General features: G+C 42.8%; 1 protein-coding gene across 1 annotated transcript; it reads right to left on the bottom strand.

The window, feature by feature from the left end:
- Positions 1-4,499: 4,499 nt before the first annotated feature.
- LOC121277802 (repulsive guidance molecule A-like) lies at positions 4,500-15,345 on the bottom strand. Its single transcript, XM_041187439.1, has 4 exons — positions 14,842-15,345; positions 7,108-7,691; positions 5,645-5,698; positions 4,500-4,761 (listed from the first exon to the last, which is right to left on the bottom strand). Exons 1-4 carry the CDS (start codon positions 15,337-15,339, stop codon positions 4,500-4,502), a joined length of 1,398 nt encoding a protein of 465 aa, XP_041043373.1. The 5' UTR covers positions 15,340-15,345.
- Positions 15,346-16,220: the final 875 nt, after the last annotated feature.

The raw sequence follows: 16,220 nt of genomic DNA, 5'->3' as shown, positions 1-16,220 counted from the left end.
TGAGGGCCCTGTCAACGACCGTGGGTGGAAAACCTCGGTTAAGGAAGAAGGAGGACATGTCAGAGGAACTGTTTTTGAAGGTAGCATCATCAGAACAGATGCAATGGAGGCGAAGGAACTGAGAGAATGGGATGGAGTCCTTACAGGAAGCGGGGTGTGAGGAGCTGTAGTCGAGGTAGCTGTGGGAGTCGGTAGGCTTGTAATGGATATTGGTGGACAGTCTATCACCAGAGATTGAGACAGAGAGGTCAAGGAAGGGAAGGGAGGGGAAGTGTCAGAGATGGACCACGTGAAAATGATGGAGGGGTGGAGATTGGAAGCAAAATTTTTTCTCTGCTGCATTGTTCCAGTGAAGCCCAACGCAAACTGGAGGAACAGCACCTCATCTTCCGACTAGGCACTTTACAGCCTTCCGGACTGAATATTGAATTCAACAACTTTAGGTCTTGAACTCCCTCCTCCATCCCCACCCCCTTTCTGTTTCTTCCCCCTTCCTTTTGTTTTTTCCAATAACTTATATAGATTTTTCTTTTCCCACCTATTTCCATTATTTTTAAATCTTTTATGCCCCCACCCCCACTAGAGCTATACCTTGAGTGCCCTACCATCCATTCTTAATTAGCACATTCGTTTAGATAATATCACCAACTTCAACACCTCTGTGTTCTTTTGTTCTTTTGTCTGTGACATCTATTGATGATCTGCTCCTATCACTGCTTGCTTGTCCCTACAACAACCACCCCCCTCCACTTCTCTCCCCCCACCCACCTTAAACCAGCTTATATTTCATCCCTCTCCTTGGATTCACCTAGATCTGTTGAAGGGTCATGAGGACTCGAAACATCAACTCTTTTCTTCTCTGCCGATGCTGCCAAACCTGCTGAGTTTTTCCAGGCAATTCTGTTTTTGTTTTGGATTTCCAGCATCCACAGTCTTTTGTTTTTATCTATTTATTGCCCATCCCTAGTTGCCCTTGAGAAGGCAGTGGTGAACTGCCTTCTTGAACTGCTGCAGTCCATGTGGTGTAGTTACAGCCACTGTGCTGTTAGGGAGGGAGTTCCAGGATTTTGACTCAGCGACAGTGAAGGAACGGCGATATATTCCCAAATCAGGATGCTGAGTGACTTGGAGGGGAACTTCTAGATGATGGTGTTCCCATCTATCTGCTGCCTTTGACCTTCTAGATGGTCGTGGTTGTGGGTTTGGAAGGCGCCATCGAAGGAGCCTTGGTGAATTCCTGCAGTGCATCTTGTAGATGGTACACACTGCTGCTACTGTGCGTTGGTGGTGGAGGGAGTGAATGTTTGGGATGGGGTGCCAATCAAATGGGCTGCTTTGTCCTGGACGGTGTCAAGCTTCTTCAGTGTTGTGGGAGCTGCACTCATCCAGGCAAGTGGGGAATATTCCATCACACTCGTGACTTGTGCCTTGTAGATGGTGGACAGGCTTTGAGGAATCAGGAGCTGAGTTACTTACTGCAGAATTCCCAGCCTCTGACCTGCTCTTGTAGCCACAGTATTTATATGGCTGGTCCAGTTCAGCTTCTGGTCAATGTTAACCCCCAGGATGTTGATCCTGGGGGAATCAGTGGTGGTAATGCCATTGAACGTCAGGGGTGATGGTTAGATTCTATCTTGTCTGACTTGCATCCTGTTATATGTGACATGTACTGGACAATTATCAATAATTATTAACTTGTTTAAAAGTGGAGGCCATTGCAAACATAAATTACCTTATTAACAGGATCCTTTTGCCATGAAATAGTAGCCTGAATTCCTGCGGCGTGGTTACTTAGTTTTTACAGTGTGAACGTAGCAATTTCATGACACTCATGCAGAAATTGACACTGAGCTAACAGTGCAGAGGTGCAAATTGCCCAGCAATTTGTCGCAATTCATAACTCACAGCCTATCTCTTCTACACCATAATATACTCAAATGTTTTTGAGCATCAATGACAGTGTATCATTATGAATTCATCATTTTTTACAGCAAATTTTGGGCCAGTATTCTGAAATTTTTGGGAGGGGGTTGGCCAGGGTGAAGAGGATGGTTAGAATACCCTGATTAGTGGAGAGGATTACAAGGTGGTTGCAATTTCTGCTCAGTCGTGGGGGCGGTGGGGGGGGTGATTTTACTACAGTGAGGAGGACAGCTTTGGTTGGTGGTAGGGAGGCAATTTTGGTTCACAATAAGTTATATCGGAGAGCATTGCTGAAAATCCTGCTTAGTCGATGTGGGGTTGAATCTATTCAGTTGGCCTGGTGGTATCTTTGTGGTTGTTGGGGTAGTTATGTCTGTGAGAGAGTGTTTCTGCGTTCATGGAGCTGTGATTTCTCCTGAGATTGGGATGTGAACAATTGTTTTAAAGAGTGTTTGCTTCAAGAATGTGCGTCCATTTGCTGGTGCGATTGTTTTTCACTTGATTTCTTTCTGGAAAAAGTAACCTGCTCTCATTACATCTGGAGTGCTGCTGAACAGCTTTGGACAATAATGCCTGTCACGCCGTCCCCATTTGCCAGTCCATTCCTCAGGTATTATGTGACCAATTGAATACAATGTAAGACAGCCCTTTTTCTGAAATATTAGCATTGCAAATTTATATTTGCAGGAGAATAATTGTGGATCCATGTGTCCATAAATGCACAAGCAAAAGCAGCCTGGATTTAAAATACAAAAGCTAATCAGAAAGTATCACAAATATAAATTGTAAGAATAGGAGTAGGCCACTTAGCTACCCAAGCCTGTTCTGACATTCAAAGAGATCATGGCTGATCCGTGAACTAATTCCATTCAAATTTTTAGGTCAGCGGGCCTGAGATCAGCCAGGGAAGGGACTGCGATTGGCTCCCGGCCGCAATTTCATGCTGGCTGGCCAATTACAGCCAACCAGCATGTAAAGTATGCTGAGAAGCTCAGTGCTGCTGGGATGTGGGGGCAGGAGGAGGGCGGGTGCTAAAGTCAACATGGGCATGGGCCAGTGCTGAGAGAAAGCTCCCTGTAGGCAGAGAGCTGCCTCAGGGAGCTGAAAACCTGAAAAATCAAAAATAAAGGGTTTCAGAAGCTGAAAGAAAATGTTTGTGCATAATAAGTCATCTGAAAATATGAATGTTAAAAAGGTTCCCACAGATTTTTATTTTTACTTTATTTCGTAACGGAAACCTCATCCCACACTTGGATTAGGATTCATGGACAATGTAAAGGTCACCTGTCCGATTCGCCCGTCCGCCAACCGTGTGGTTGGACAGACCATGAAAAGTCTGAGTCAACTGCTCTGTTAATAGATTTAATTACCCTCTTAATTGCCGACGGGCACGCTTCAGATTTCTGCGCCCACCCACCGTCCAAAATATTGTGCGACGCAGGATGACATCGGGACGCTTGTCTGATGTCAACTCATGAGGTTTCACGCTGGATCGGATCAGGTCAAGCACGCGCCCACCTGCTGAGCTAAAAATCTGCCCCATATATTTTCTGCAAAATATCCCTTCAAATCCCTGGTTATCTAAATCTCAGATTTCAAATTCACAATTGATCTAGCATCAATCTTTTTTATTTGTTTATGGGCTTCACAGGCTAGGCCAGCATTTATTACCCATCCTGAATTACCCTTCAACTGAGTGGCCTGCTAGACTATTTCAGAATCAACCACAATGTTGTGGGCTGGAATCTCATAGAGGCCAGACCAGCCCAGGTAAGGATAGCAAATTTCCTTCACTAAAGGACATTTGTGAATATGGGGTTTTCCAATAATCAACAATGTTTTTTTTTTAAATGTCATCATTCAACTTTTAATTTCAGATTTTTATTGAATTCAAATTCCACCAACTGCAGTGGTGAGATTTGAACCCAAGTCCCTAGAACATTACCCTGGGTGTCTGAATGATCAGTCCAGTACCACTATGCCACCACCTCCCCACATTGCTATTATGGAAGAGAGTTCCAATTTTCTACCTCCCTTTGGGTGTATTGAATGCCCTCCCCAAGGTGAGTTTGGCAAGTGGGGATCACATCACCTTCTTGCCTCTGCCCAATTAAGTCTGGGGCAGGAAGGGTCATGGATGGCCTTCCTGCCCCATCGCTAATTGAGGCCCTTAAGTGGGCAATTAATGCCCACAGAAGAGCCTCATCCCACCACCACTGGGGGACTTACCATGCAGGAAGCCTGAAAAGCAAACCCTGTCAAGTTTGATTGCGGGGTCCTCATTGTCAGGAACTCAGTACCTGCTTGAGGGATCTGGCATTGGAAAGGGGGCACTGCTGAAAGCCACCTCCTGCCCTTCCTGCTTATACCCACTCCCTCCCCATGACCACTATCTCAACATCACGCACCTTTGGCTTTGGATCCCTCAGAGATCCTGGGTCTTTGGTGGGTGCATTACCGGTGGGAGAAGTTGGCCAGTACTGATGATTTGGTGAAGACCACAGTTGTCATGTTCATCTCACTGGAGCCCTCTTGAGCATGAACTTGATGATACCATCCTTCTTTGGGGGTCTTTCTCATGTGTTCCTTTGCCTTGACTGAATTTCATCAGTAGTGATTGACTGAGCCAAGGCAGATGCATTGTACTTTGTTGTATGACCTCTTCTACCATCTTGAAGGGCTATGTTCAGACACTGGAACAGTTCAGCTTTTGTGTAGGTGAAATGGTCCCGGCATACAAATTCAGAGAGCTTCAGCTCCTTAAATGTCCCTGGTGACCTTGCTGGCTTTGAAGGACTGTTGACAATTCTTAAAAATGACTCACTGTCACACACATAACTGAACAAATCACATAATCTGTTTATATTAAAAAGTAACTTAGTTCTTCCTTTAAGGTTTACAGACAACTAATGAAACTGCAGCACTTATATTGAGTTAAGTTTGGGATTTACTCCCTTGCTTGCCAACTGCTCGATTAGACTGCAACACATGATGTACATTAATGGCATCCTGCTCACCTCAGAGCTGTGTTTCGATCACCATACCGAAAACTTCCATCTCCACAATATTGTTCATCTCCACTCTTTTCTCACTCACAGCTTAGCCCAAACTCTAAACCATGCTTTTGTTATTTTCAAAATTGATCTTGCTGGCACCTTGGTTATCAGCCTTTCCAACCCTCCTGTCAAAAGCTCCAACTTGTTCAAAAGTCCACTGCCCTGATACTGTTTCACATTATGTCTCACTTGTTGATTGCTCCAATCTTTTGCTGATTTACATTGTCCCAAAGCACATCAAATTTAAAATACTCTTTTACAACTCCATCCATTTGCCTCATCTTAGCTCTGTGACCATGTTCCAACATTTTATTCCTCTAAACTCTGGCCCTTGCCTAAACTTATCAGCCATTCTCCCCAAATTTACATGCTTCTTAAGACCTATCTAATTGGCCACACCTTTGGCCTAATCTCCTAGCTTATGTGCTGTAATATGTCTTTAAGAGATAGCAGCATGCCATCACTGGAAGGGAAGTGTCACCTGTGATCCAGTCTCGGTTTCACTTTGGCCTATGAGAAGAACACTGCACACAGCTCTGCTGGCAATGTCTTTAAGCTTTATACCCATGTATATCTGTTCTCATGTGTCTAGTCTTAATAAGTGACCATGAGCCGACCCTTGACATTCTGGTCAGACTGAAACAAATTCACATCCAGGATCTCACAGAACGTATATGGCAACCAGATGAGTTGACAAGGATTTGCTACGAACCAAGATCCTAAAAAGTCATCAGACACAAAAGTGAAATGATGCATAACCAAAGACAAACCATATCTATTCCAGACCCTCGACCGCAAGGACAAGATCCAAAATGTAACCAGGAACAACATTCAAGAAATACAATCCCACAGATAACTAGCAATTAAGGTTACCATTACAAGATTTGGGTGTAGCAGCAGATTACCCTCTATACTTTAAAGATGCTTAGATTTATCAGGGAGGCAATGGCATAGTGGTATTGTTGCTAGACTAGTAATCCATAGACTCAGTGTAAGGTTCTGGGGACCTGGGTTCAAATCCCATCACAGCAGATGATAGAATTTAAATCCAATAAAAATCAGGAATTTTTAAAAAAGTATAATGGTGACCATGAAACCATTGTTGTAAAAACCCATTTGGTTCACTTGTGCCCTTTAGGGAAGGAAATCTGCTGGTCTGGCCTACATGTGACTCCGCCCTCAGCTATAAGGGTGGGGTAATAAATGCTGGCCTAGCACCCAATGCATAAACAAAAAAAAACTTATGTAATTGAATATGTATTATAAATAGTTATACTCCTTTGGAAGGGGGGTAAAGTATCTTCAAAATATACCTTTAAGGGAAAGCAGCATGCCATCACTAGAAGGGAAGCGTGTCCTGTGATCCGTCTCAGTTTCACTTTGGCCTGTGAGCACAACATAGCACATAGCGCTGCTGATGCATTCAAGCTTTATACCCACATATATCTGTTCTCATGTACCTAGTCTTAATAAGTTAACCTGCAACATGTTTACCCAATCCCTTATGAGTGATCACTGCCTTTATATTATTATAAAACACGACAACATGCAGTGCCATTTCTTCTTTCTCTGTGAAGTGTCTGAAACATTTTAAGATGTTCCTGTGGCATTATTATTCATGAGCCAAAATGCTGTTTTCTTTGTTTCAAAGATAACATTTTCTAAGTCAGCAAGTTGATTCAGTCATTCTACTCTAAAGATTCTACTTTGTAAAGGTTACACTTCAGTGCACACTTTATTTCACAGGGCTGTGTACATGTGGATTCCTGACTGCACAGGCCTGTGTCTGGTTAGATATCTGATATGTCAGTTGAGGCATGTGCAATATTTTACGAGCTGATACATCTAAAACTGGGGCTCGAGTTGAGTGTTTTTGGGTTAAATATCAAATACCCAGAGGGTCTTGGTACATTTGAAGGAGGCTCAGTCACTGAAGTACCTGTTTTGTTTTGATGTTCAAAATGGTTGAAAAACCAAGAAGTGAAAAGCTGCAAGACTGGGTCCGGCTCACACATGGGCACTCAGTCTTGGATAATAGCTATAAGTTCTGAGTTCTGAATCACTCGCTGGCCCTGTATTTAAAGCCCCAGACTTTACAGGAAAGGTTGTTTTTTGCATAGATAGTGACCACAGCATAGAAGCCAACAGAAGCACAAAGCAGAGGGTTGGCCTGCCAGACACACTGTTTCTGAACACGTGAAATGTCTCCTTATCTGGGTGTAACATTTTAGCATCTTCCACAGCCCTGAATGCTGCTAATGAAACATTGGGATCACCAGTCACCAGGATATCAAAGACACAAAATTCAAAGTAAACATCTTCCACCAGCAGCCTCTCTTTGCATTTGGCTTTGGCGCCTTCTGCAGTGTAGATGGGGGAGTTCCAGGGAAGTCTTTCTGTGAACGGACAGCCTGATGCACAGAGCTGCAGGTCCTGCTCTTGTGTGTGTGAGCTTGCTACTTCCTCAGGCATGAGGATGGCAAAGCTCAGGTGCTGTCCTACCTGCCGCACTATCAGAGTTGTACCAATGTAACTCGCCTGGATCTCCACATGGCCAGCATCCAACTTTTCCTTGATCACCAGACTGTTGGCCCCATTTCTATCACCACCATTTACAGACCCATCTACAAATGCAGCCGGAACATTGCCAATTTCAGCTTGATACACTTTCTGGTCAATGCATTCCTTGGAGTTTTTGAAAATAGCAGTAATCTGAAAATCAATGAGAAAGAAATCATTAATCTCTGAACCTTGCATCCTGTGAATGACTCCGATTTTCACTCTCTGTCACTCACACTCTCTGAAGAACTCCACTTTTATTCTTGGTTACTCACTCACTTTGTTCCTCATTCACTTTTGCTTTTACAATCACTTTGCTCATCCCATTCAGTGCTCCTTACTCATGTTCTTTTCCTCCCTCCCTTCCTGGTACTCTGTGCTTCTCACTTACTGTACATTTCTCATTCACTTTCAGTTTTTTTCTCATTCTCTGCTTTTTACATTCTGTTTTTTACTCACACACATTCTGTATCTCATTGTATCTCTGTTGCTCACACTCACTCTTCCTTACTTTCACATACTCTGTTTATAGCTTCTTATATACTGCCTATTAACACTCACTCTTTCTTCCTCACTTACTCTGTTCTGACTTTGTGTTCCCTCACTTTCTGTTCCTCACTTATTGTCTGCCCTTTGTCACTTACTGTCTCATTTACTTACTCCACTCAGCTCACTCACTCTCCATTCTTCATTTACACTCTAGCCCCAATTTTAACTTGAGGAGGGACTCAAGTGGTCAGGGACGGCAGACAATCCTGACCTTGGCTGCATCAGGCCTGTGTGATTTTAACATCTGGACCTCATCTCATATGACCAGTCTGTTTCCCACCCGGAGACTGCAAGGTAGCTAGGTGTTCAATCTCCCAGGCACCAAAGAACTCAGATAAGTTGATCAGGTGGGATGGGGGGATATTGGGGTAGGGGAAGCATAAACACTTCCTCTCCTGCCAGAGGAGTCAAAAAAGTAAAAGCTGCTATGCTCCGATAACTTCACTGGAACCTGATCAGCATTTTTAATGGGGCACCCACTACCCAATTTCCAATGGGAGTCCTTCTGCCTGCTCAGAAGAACAGGTCAAAATTGAGCCTGCATGATGGATGTGGGATGGTGGTAAGTGAGTCTCACGGGTAGGTTTAACAGCCCTCAAACTTGGTTTCAGGCTTTTGACCAGCATTAAAATTGCCATTTCTCTCTTCATTCGCTGCTCCTCACTCATTCACTACCATTTGATTTTGTCCCCTCACTAACACAGGGACAATGAGGCCAACTAATAAGCAATCATCATTATCATCAGACCCATTAGTCACCATCAACACTCTTCTGCTAGTAAACAGTTGCACCATTGTCTTATTGACTGTTAATATGATTCAGTTATTGAACATGACCACCTCTCTGTCATTGAATGTTAACATCATCCTCTTCATGACCATTAACTCCTTTAAGTTAGTGAACCCTTCTCTTAGTAACTTAATTCTCTTAGTAACTGTTAACATCCTTCTGTTACTGAATATCAATGTGTTTCTCTTAGTGACTGTTAATATCATTGCCTTACTGAACATTAACACAATTCTATCAGTGACCATTATCGCTATTCTGTTAGTAAACATTAATTGAATTCTGTTTGTGAACATTAAATCCATTCTGTTACTGAAAGTTAACATCATTCTATTAGTAAACATTTTCAAGATTATTTTAGTAAACATTAACACCATTCCATTAGTGACTGTTAACACATTCTTTTTCTCTGAATATTAACATAATTCTCTAGGTGACCATGTTAGTTACCCTGATCACCCTTTTCTGAGTGACTGTTGATACCAATCTGTAATTGAATATCAATGTCTTTCTCTGACCATTAGAAGTTTTCTATTACTGAATATTAACATAATTCTGTTACTCCAGAAGTCATCCAAAACTATGCTGCCCTTCTCCAAACTCACACCATTTCCCATTCACCTATCATCCTTATCTTCACTGGCCTACAATGGCTCCCAGTTAAGCAACACCTCAGTTTTAAAATTCTCATCCTTGGTTTCAAATCCCTCCATGGCTTTGCCCTTCCCTATTATTTGTAACTTCCTGCAGCTCTACAACCCTCCAAAATATTTGCACTCCTCCAATTCTGGCCTCTTCACGCGTCCCAGATTTTAAATGCCCCATCACTCTCAGCCATTTAGCTACAGACTCAGGCCACAAGTTCTGCAATTCACTCTCTAAGCCTCTTTGCCTGTCTCCCTCACTTTTCTCCTTGCTCCTTAAATCCTGCTGCTTTGGTCAAGCTTTTGGTCATTTTGCCTCATCTTTCCCTGTGTAGCTCAGTGTCAAATTTTGTTTGATAACACTTGGCCTTAAGATGTTTTACCACATTAAAGGCTCTATAGAAGTACAAATTGTTGTTACCGAATATTAACACCATTCTGTTAGTGACTGTTAACACAAGCCAGAGAGGTGGTCATGTTCAATAACTGAATCATATTAACAGTCAATAAGACAATGGTGCAACTGTTTACTAGCAGAAGAGTGTTGATGGTGACTAATGGGTCTGATGATAATGATGATTGGTTATTAGTTGGCCTCATTGTCCCTGTGTTAGTGAGGGGACAAAATCAAATGGTAGTGAATGAGTGAGGAGCAGCGAATGAAGAGAGAAATGGCAATTTTAATGCTGGTCATCAAAGGGAAACTAAGTTGAATCTAATTAGATGTGCTAATTTTTCAGTGTACTATATTAGCAATGATAGGTCTCACTACACAATTCAATTCATGGGGCATTGACACCAAAACTGGGGAAAGTGGGAGCTGTTCCATTGGGACAGGTTCCTCTTAAGCTCAGCAGAGATCAATGTCTGGCAAATCGAATAGCAAGGCCTGTAGATAGGGCTTTCAGCTACAACAAGGGCAGGGGTGTGGGGGGAAGGGTTCAAGTGAGGGGAAATTTATAAATCTAAAGAGAATAGTCAAGGACATGTGGAGTGTAGCAATTTAGGTGAAGATAAACAGAGCTTGAGGAGGGAACTGGGACTTTATCTATAATTGTGCAGTAATGAATAAGATCAAATCAGGGGGAAATGGTAAAAAATTAAAACCAAACCAAAAGTTAAAATCAAAAACTCTTAATCTGAACGCATTAAGCATTCATAACAACATAGGCAAATTAATGGCACAAATAGAGATAAACAGGTTTTATCTGAAATATGTTATAGAGATGCAATTGCATAGTGACCAAGTTTGAGAACTAAATATTCCAGGGTACTTGACAAAAGATGAACAAAGTGGAGTGGGTTGTGGTGTGTGGGAGTGGGATGTGGGTGGTGATAGCCCTGATGATAAAGGATGAAATAAGGACAGTGATGAGGAAGGATATTGGATCAGAAAATTAGGAAGTAAAATCAGTATGATTGGAGATAAGAAACAACAAGGGTTGGAAAAAGACTGGTGGGAATAATTTATCGGCCTTTTTAAAAAAATATTTAATGTGATATGGGCATTGCTGGCAAGGGCAACATTTGATGCCCATCCCTCTTTGCCAATGAACTAAGTGGTGTTTTAAGCCATTTAAGAGGGCAATTAAGAGTCACCTATAGGATGGGCCAGACCAGGTAAAGAAGGCAAATTTCTTTACCTAAAGGACATTGGTTATAATAATCAATAAAAGCTGCCATGGTCATCATTACTGAGACTAGCTTTATATTCCAGATTTATTAATTGAACTAACTATCATGGTGGGATTTGAACCGATGTTCCCACAGCATTAAACTAGTCCTTTGGCTTACTAGGCCAGTAACATTACCACTATACCACCATCACCCCATATCACTTGCAATTATTGTACTGATGGACAGAGTATGAATTATGAAATAAGAGGAGCTTGTAACAAAGTTGATGCAATAATCATGAGGTACTTTAATCTCACTTTTGACTGAATAAATCAAATTGGCAATGGTAGTTAGAAGGATAAGTTCATGGAATGCATTTAAGTCTGTTTTCCAGATCAATACATCATCAAACCAATGAGGAAACAAACTATTTTAGATCTTGCCTTGCATAATGAGGAAGGGTTAATTAGAAATATTAGACCAGGAATAAATGGACCATTTTCAGGTTGACAGGTTGTTACCAGAGGAGTTCTGCATGGAATTGTGCTGGGGCTTTTTACAATCTAAGCTAATAATGTAGATGAAGGGATGGAATGTCATGGTTGCATCACTGAGGGAGGAAATTCAGTGCATCGTGTCCATGCTGGCTCTCTGAGAGCAACTCAACTTGTCCCACTCTGTTGTCCTTTCCTCGTAGCCCTGCAAATCTTTTCTCTTAAGATATTTATTCAATTCCATTTTGAAAACCACGATTGAACCTGTCTTCACCACACCGTCGGGCAATGTATTCCAAATTGTAACCACATGCTGCATTTCCTTATGTTGCTTTGTTTTCTTTTCTTTTACCAATCACTTTAAGTCAGTCTCCTTTGGTTCTCAATCCTTCCACCAATAGAAAAAATGTCTCTCCATCTATTCTGTCCAGATACTTCATGATTTTGAACACCTCGATCAAATCTCCCCTCAACCTTCCCTCCTCTAAGAAGCACTATCCCAGTTTCTCCAATCTATCTACATAACTGAAGTTCCTCATTCATTTTCATAAATCTTTTTTGCACCGTCTCCAATGCTTTCATATCTTTCTAAAGGTGTGGTGCTCGGGATTGGGCACAATACTCCAGTTGAGGCCAAACCAGTGTTTTATGAGGATTGACCATAACTTCCCTGGCCAGGGTTTTTAGGATGGTGGGGTTTCCTTTTCCACTACCCAAAGACTCGGTGGCCAACCCATCCACACTGATACTCACTGCCCCGCAGTCACTTAGTACTCCAACAAGCGTTAATTGACTGCAGATGGGATTTCTGCTCCTCAGACGGGAGGAGGTCTTGCTCAGATCTGCCAGCCAATCTGGCTGTAGTGAACAGGACTGGGACTACTAGCAGCTCCCCAAGTCTAAATCCCAGCCCCAGGTAAGTTCAAGGACCTTCGGGCAGGGCTGGGAGGGTTGAGGCCTCGAGGTGTTGGGCGGGGGGGACGGGTGGCAGTTACTGGTGGAGAGGGCAGGGTTGTGGAGGTGGGGGGGAAGTGCTTGCAGGGGTCAGACCTTTTGGGTGGGCACAAGGAGGCCATTGATGGAGGCGCACCCCCCCCCCACGCCCACACCCAGCACTCCGCTGGAGGCCTGAGCAATGTGACCCCCCTCCCCCCCGCACCTCAACTCCTTCTGCCAGCCTGAAAATTGAGGCTGGGTGGGAAACGGCCCTTAGGTGGTCATTAATTGGCCATTTAGGGGCCTCAATTGGGGCAAAGGCAGGTGGGCCAGCCTTGGCATGGCCCGTCCCGCTGAAAAGTTGCAGAGAGTTTGGGGGAGGCGAGAATCCAGTGAGAAGGCCACCTAGGGAATTTTAAGCACCCCTTGCCTACAAACCCAGCACGGTGTGGATGAATGTAAAATTCTGCCCCTTGATTTTATACGCGATGCCTCTATTTATAAAGCCCAGGATTCCATTTGCGTAATTAAGCACTTGCTCAGCCTGCCCTGCCACCTTCAGCGAGTTGTGCACATATACTCCTGGGCCCTCTCATCCTGCACCCTCTTTAGAATTGGATCCTTTATCTTATGTTGCCTTTCCTCATTATTCCTACCACACTTCTCTGCATTAAATTTCATCTGCCACATGTCTTCCAAGTCCACCAGCCTGTTTTTGTCCTGTTCAAATCGATCACTACCATTGCCACAGTTCACAATACAAGTTTTGTGTCATCTGCAAGTTTTGAAATTGCATCCTGTACACCCAAATCTAGGTAATTTATTTAGATCAAGAATGGCAGTGGTCCCATTACCAATAACTGGGGAACCCTACCATATCCCCTCCTCCAGTCTGAAAAACAGCCATCCACCACTATTCCCTTTGAATCCATGCTGCTACTGTCCCTTTTATTTCATGGGTTTCAACTTTACTGACAAGCCTGTTGTGTGGCACTTCCCTTAGTCTCCTCAAATGCATCCCACATGATTCAGGTGACTTCTCAACTTTAAGTACAGACAGCCTTTCTGATACCTCCTGTTCATCAATGTTTAACCCTCTAGTATCAGCGACTTCCTCTTTCACTATGATTTTTACAGCATCTTCTTCCTTGGTCAAGACAAATGCAAATAGTACCTTAGCCATGTCTCCTGCCTCCATGTGTGAATCTCCTTTACTTCCCTAGTTGGCTCAACTCCTCTTTTTACCACCTTTTTGCTATTTTTATGCCTATAGCAGACTTTGGGTTCCCTGTTATGTTGGCTGCCAGTCTCTTTTCATATTCTCTCTTGGCTGCTATTATTTCTTTTTTCACTTCCCTTCTATCCAGATTGCTGATGATACAAAGCTGGGTGGCAAAGCAAGCTGTGAGGAGGACCTGTGAGGAGTTTGCACAGCAACATGGATAGGTCAAGGGAGTGTGCAAGAACAGGGTAAATGGAGAGTAATGTGAATAACTGAGAGATTATTCACTCTGATAGGAAGAGTAGAAAAACAGAATACTTTTTAAACAGTGAGAAACTACTAAACATTGGTGTTCAGAGGGAGCTGAGTATCCTTCTGTACAAAATACGCAGAGTTAAAATCCAGGCATAGTAAGCAATTAGGAAGGCAAATGGTATGTTAGCCTTTACTGCAAGGAGGTTCAAGTACAAGAGTCGGGAAATCATGCAGTAATCTTACAGGGCTTTGGTAAGACGACACCTGGAGTACTGTGTACAGTTTTGGTCTCCATACATTGGGAGGATATACTTGCCTTACAGGCAGTGCAACAAAGGCTCACTAGATTGATTCCTGGGATTGGGAGGTTATCCTATAAGGAGTGATTCAGTGGAATAGGTTTATACTCTGGAGTTTAGAAGAATGAGAAGCAAAAGTATACGATTCTGAGAGTGCTACTTCCCCTGGCTGGGGAGTCTGAAACTGGGCCCATAGCCGCAAGATAAGGGGTCAGTCATTTAGGACTGGGATAAGGAGAAATTCCTTCACTCGAAGGATTCTACACCTTTGGAATTTTCTATCCTATCTATGGATGCTCAGTCATTAAATAATATACTCAAGGCTGAGAATGCTAGATGTTTGAGTTCGAGGGAATCCAAGGATTAGACAGAAAAGTGGAGTTGAAGTCAAAGATTAGCAATGATCCTACTGAAAGGCAGTGAAGGCTCAAGGGGACATATAGCCTAATCCTGCACCAATTTCTTATATTCTAATGTTTAAAACACTCCTCAATCATCACCTTGCTGATTGCTGATATATTGTAATGTGGCAAGATAGGCACATTAGTCAGTTGCACAGATAGGTAATTGTTGTCAATCACTGGCCATGCACCCTGAACTCTGCATGTCTGAAAATCATTGTAAAATGTCCTAATGTGGAGATTTCCAAAGACATCACAGTGCAGGTAGGTCGGTTTCTGGCGCTGTTTAAAATAAAAGCTCTTTTCATATTTGCAGGTGTCTGGCAGGTGTGAATTTTCCTGATTATCGACTGGGACGCGTGGACGAGGTGGTGAGACTGCTCCTTCCTTGGAGCAATTATGCTGGATCATTAAGTCCTCAATTCCTTGCACAGCAGAATGGTACGCCAGGTCACCGCGGCAGAACCAAGCAGTTCGTTGGGTACAGAGTGAGTAAGATCGTAAAGCGATACAATAGTCTTCATTCAAAGAATCATCGAGATGGTTTGTTGCAAAAACATATTCAGAATTGCATCGAAGAATCTTGCATTGCGACATTACTGCAAATGACATTAAGGGTTAAGAATCCTCAGTAACAATGCAGCAACATATTAACTGGGCATATTAATCATTCATATCTCCACAAGTACTGTTCAACTATTGGCGGAAATCAATGCTTAGACCACAGGTGCACTAAGATTGAGGGTAAAAATCATTAATAACATCACAAGTACAGTGAGACTGAGGGTAAAAATCATTAATAACACCACAGATATACTGGAACTGAGGGTAAAAATCATTAGTAACACAACAGATACACTGGGACTTTTTAAATTCATTCATGCGTTGTGGGCATCTCTGGCAAGGCCAACGTTCATTGCCTATCCCGAATTGCCTGTCGGAAGGGGGCAGTGAGCTGCTTTTTAAATCCTACATGGCCTGCCAGACCACTCCAGGGGGCCAGTTAAGAGTCAGCCGCATTGCTGTGAATTTGGAGTCACATATAGGACAAAACAGGTGAGGACAGTAAATTTCCTTCCCTAAAGGATATTCATGAACCAGATGTGTTTTTATGATAATCTGGGAAATTTGTTGCCACCGTTACTGATAGTAGCTTTTTTAAAATTCCAAGTTTATTTAATTAATTGAATTTAAATTCACCAGCTGCCATAATGGAATTTGAATGTTTTGAATTTGAATTTTTCCCGGTCTCTGACTATCAAGTTCAGTAACATGAACACTATGCTTTTTTTATTTGTTCTTGGGATGTGAGGCAAGCATCTATTGCATATCCCTAATTGCCCTTGAGAAGGTCGCGGTGAGCTGTCTGCTTGAACCACAGCAGTCCATGTGGTGTAGGTACACCCATAGTGCTGTTATAGGGAGTCATATCATTTTGTCAAAAAATTCATTAATAACACCACAGGTATATTGGGACT

Source organism: Carcharodon carcharias, chromosome 5, assembly GCF_017639515.1.
Source record: "Carcharodon carcharias isolate sCarCar2 chromosome 5, sCarCar2.pri, whole genome shotgun sequence".
NCBI lineage: Eukaryota > Metazoa > Chordata > Chondrichthyes > Lamniformes > Lamnidae > Carcharodon > Carcharodon carcharias.
Note: the sequence above shows the minus strand (reverse complement) of the source record. Positions and strands in the feature narration are given on the sequence as shown.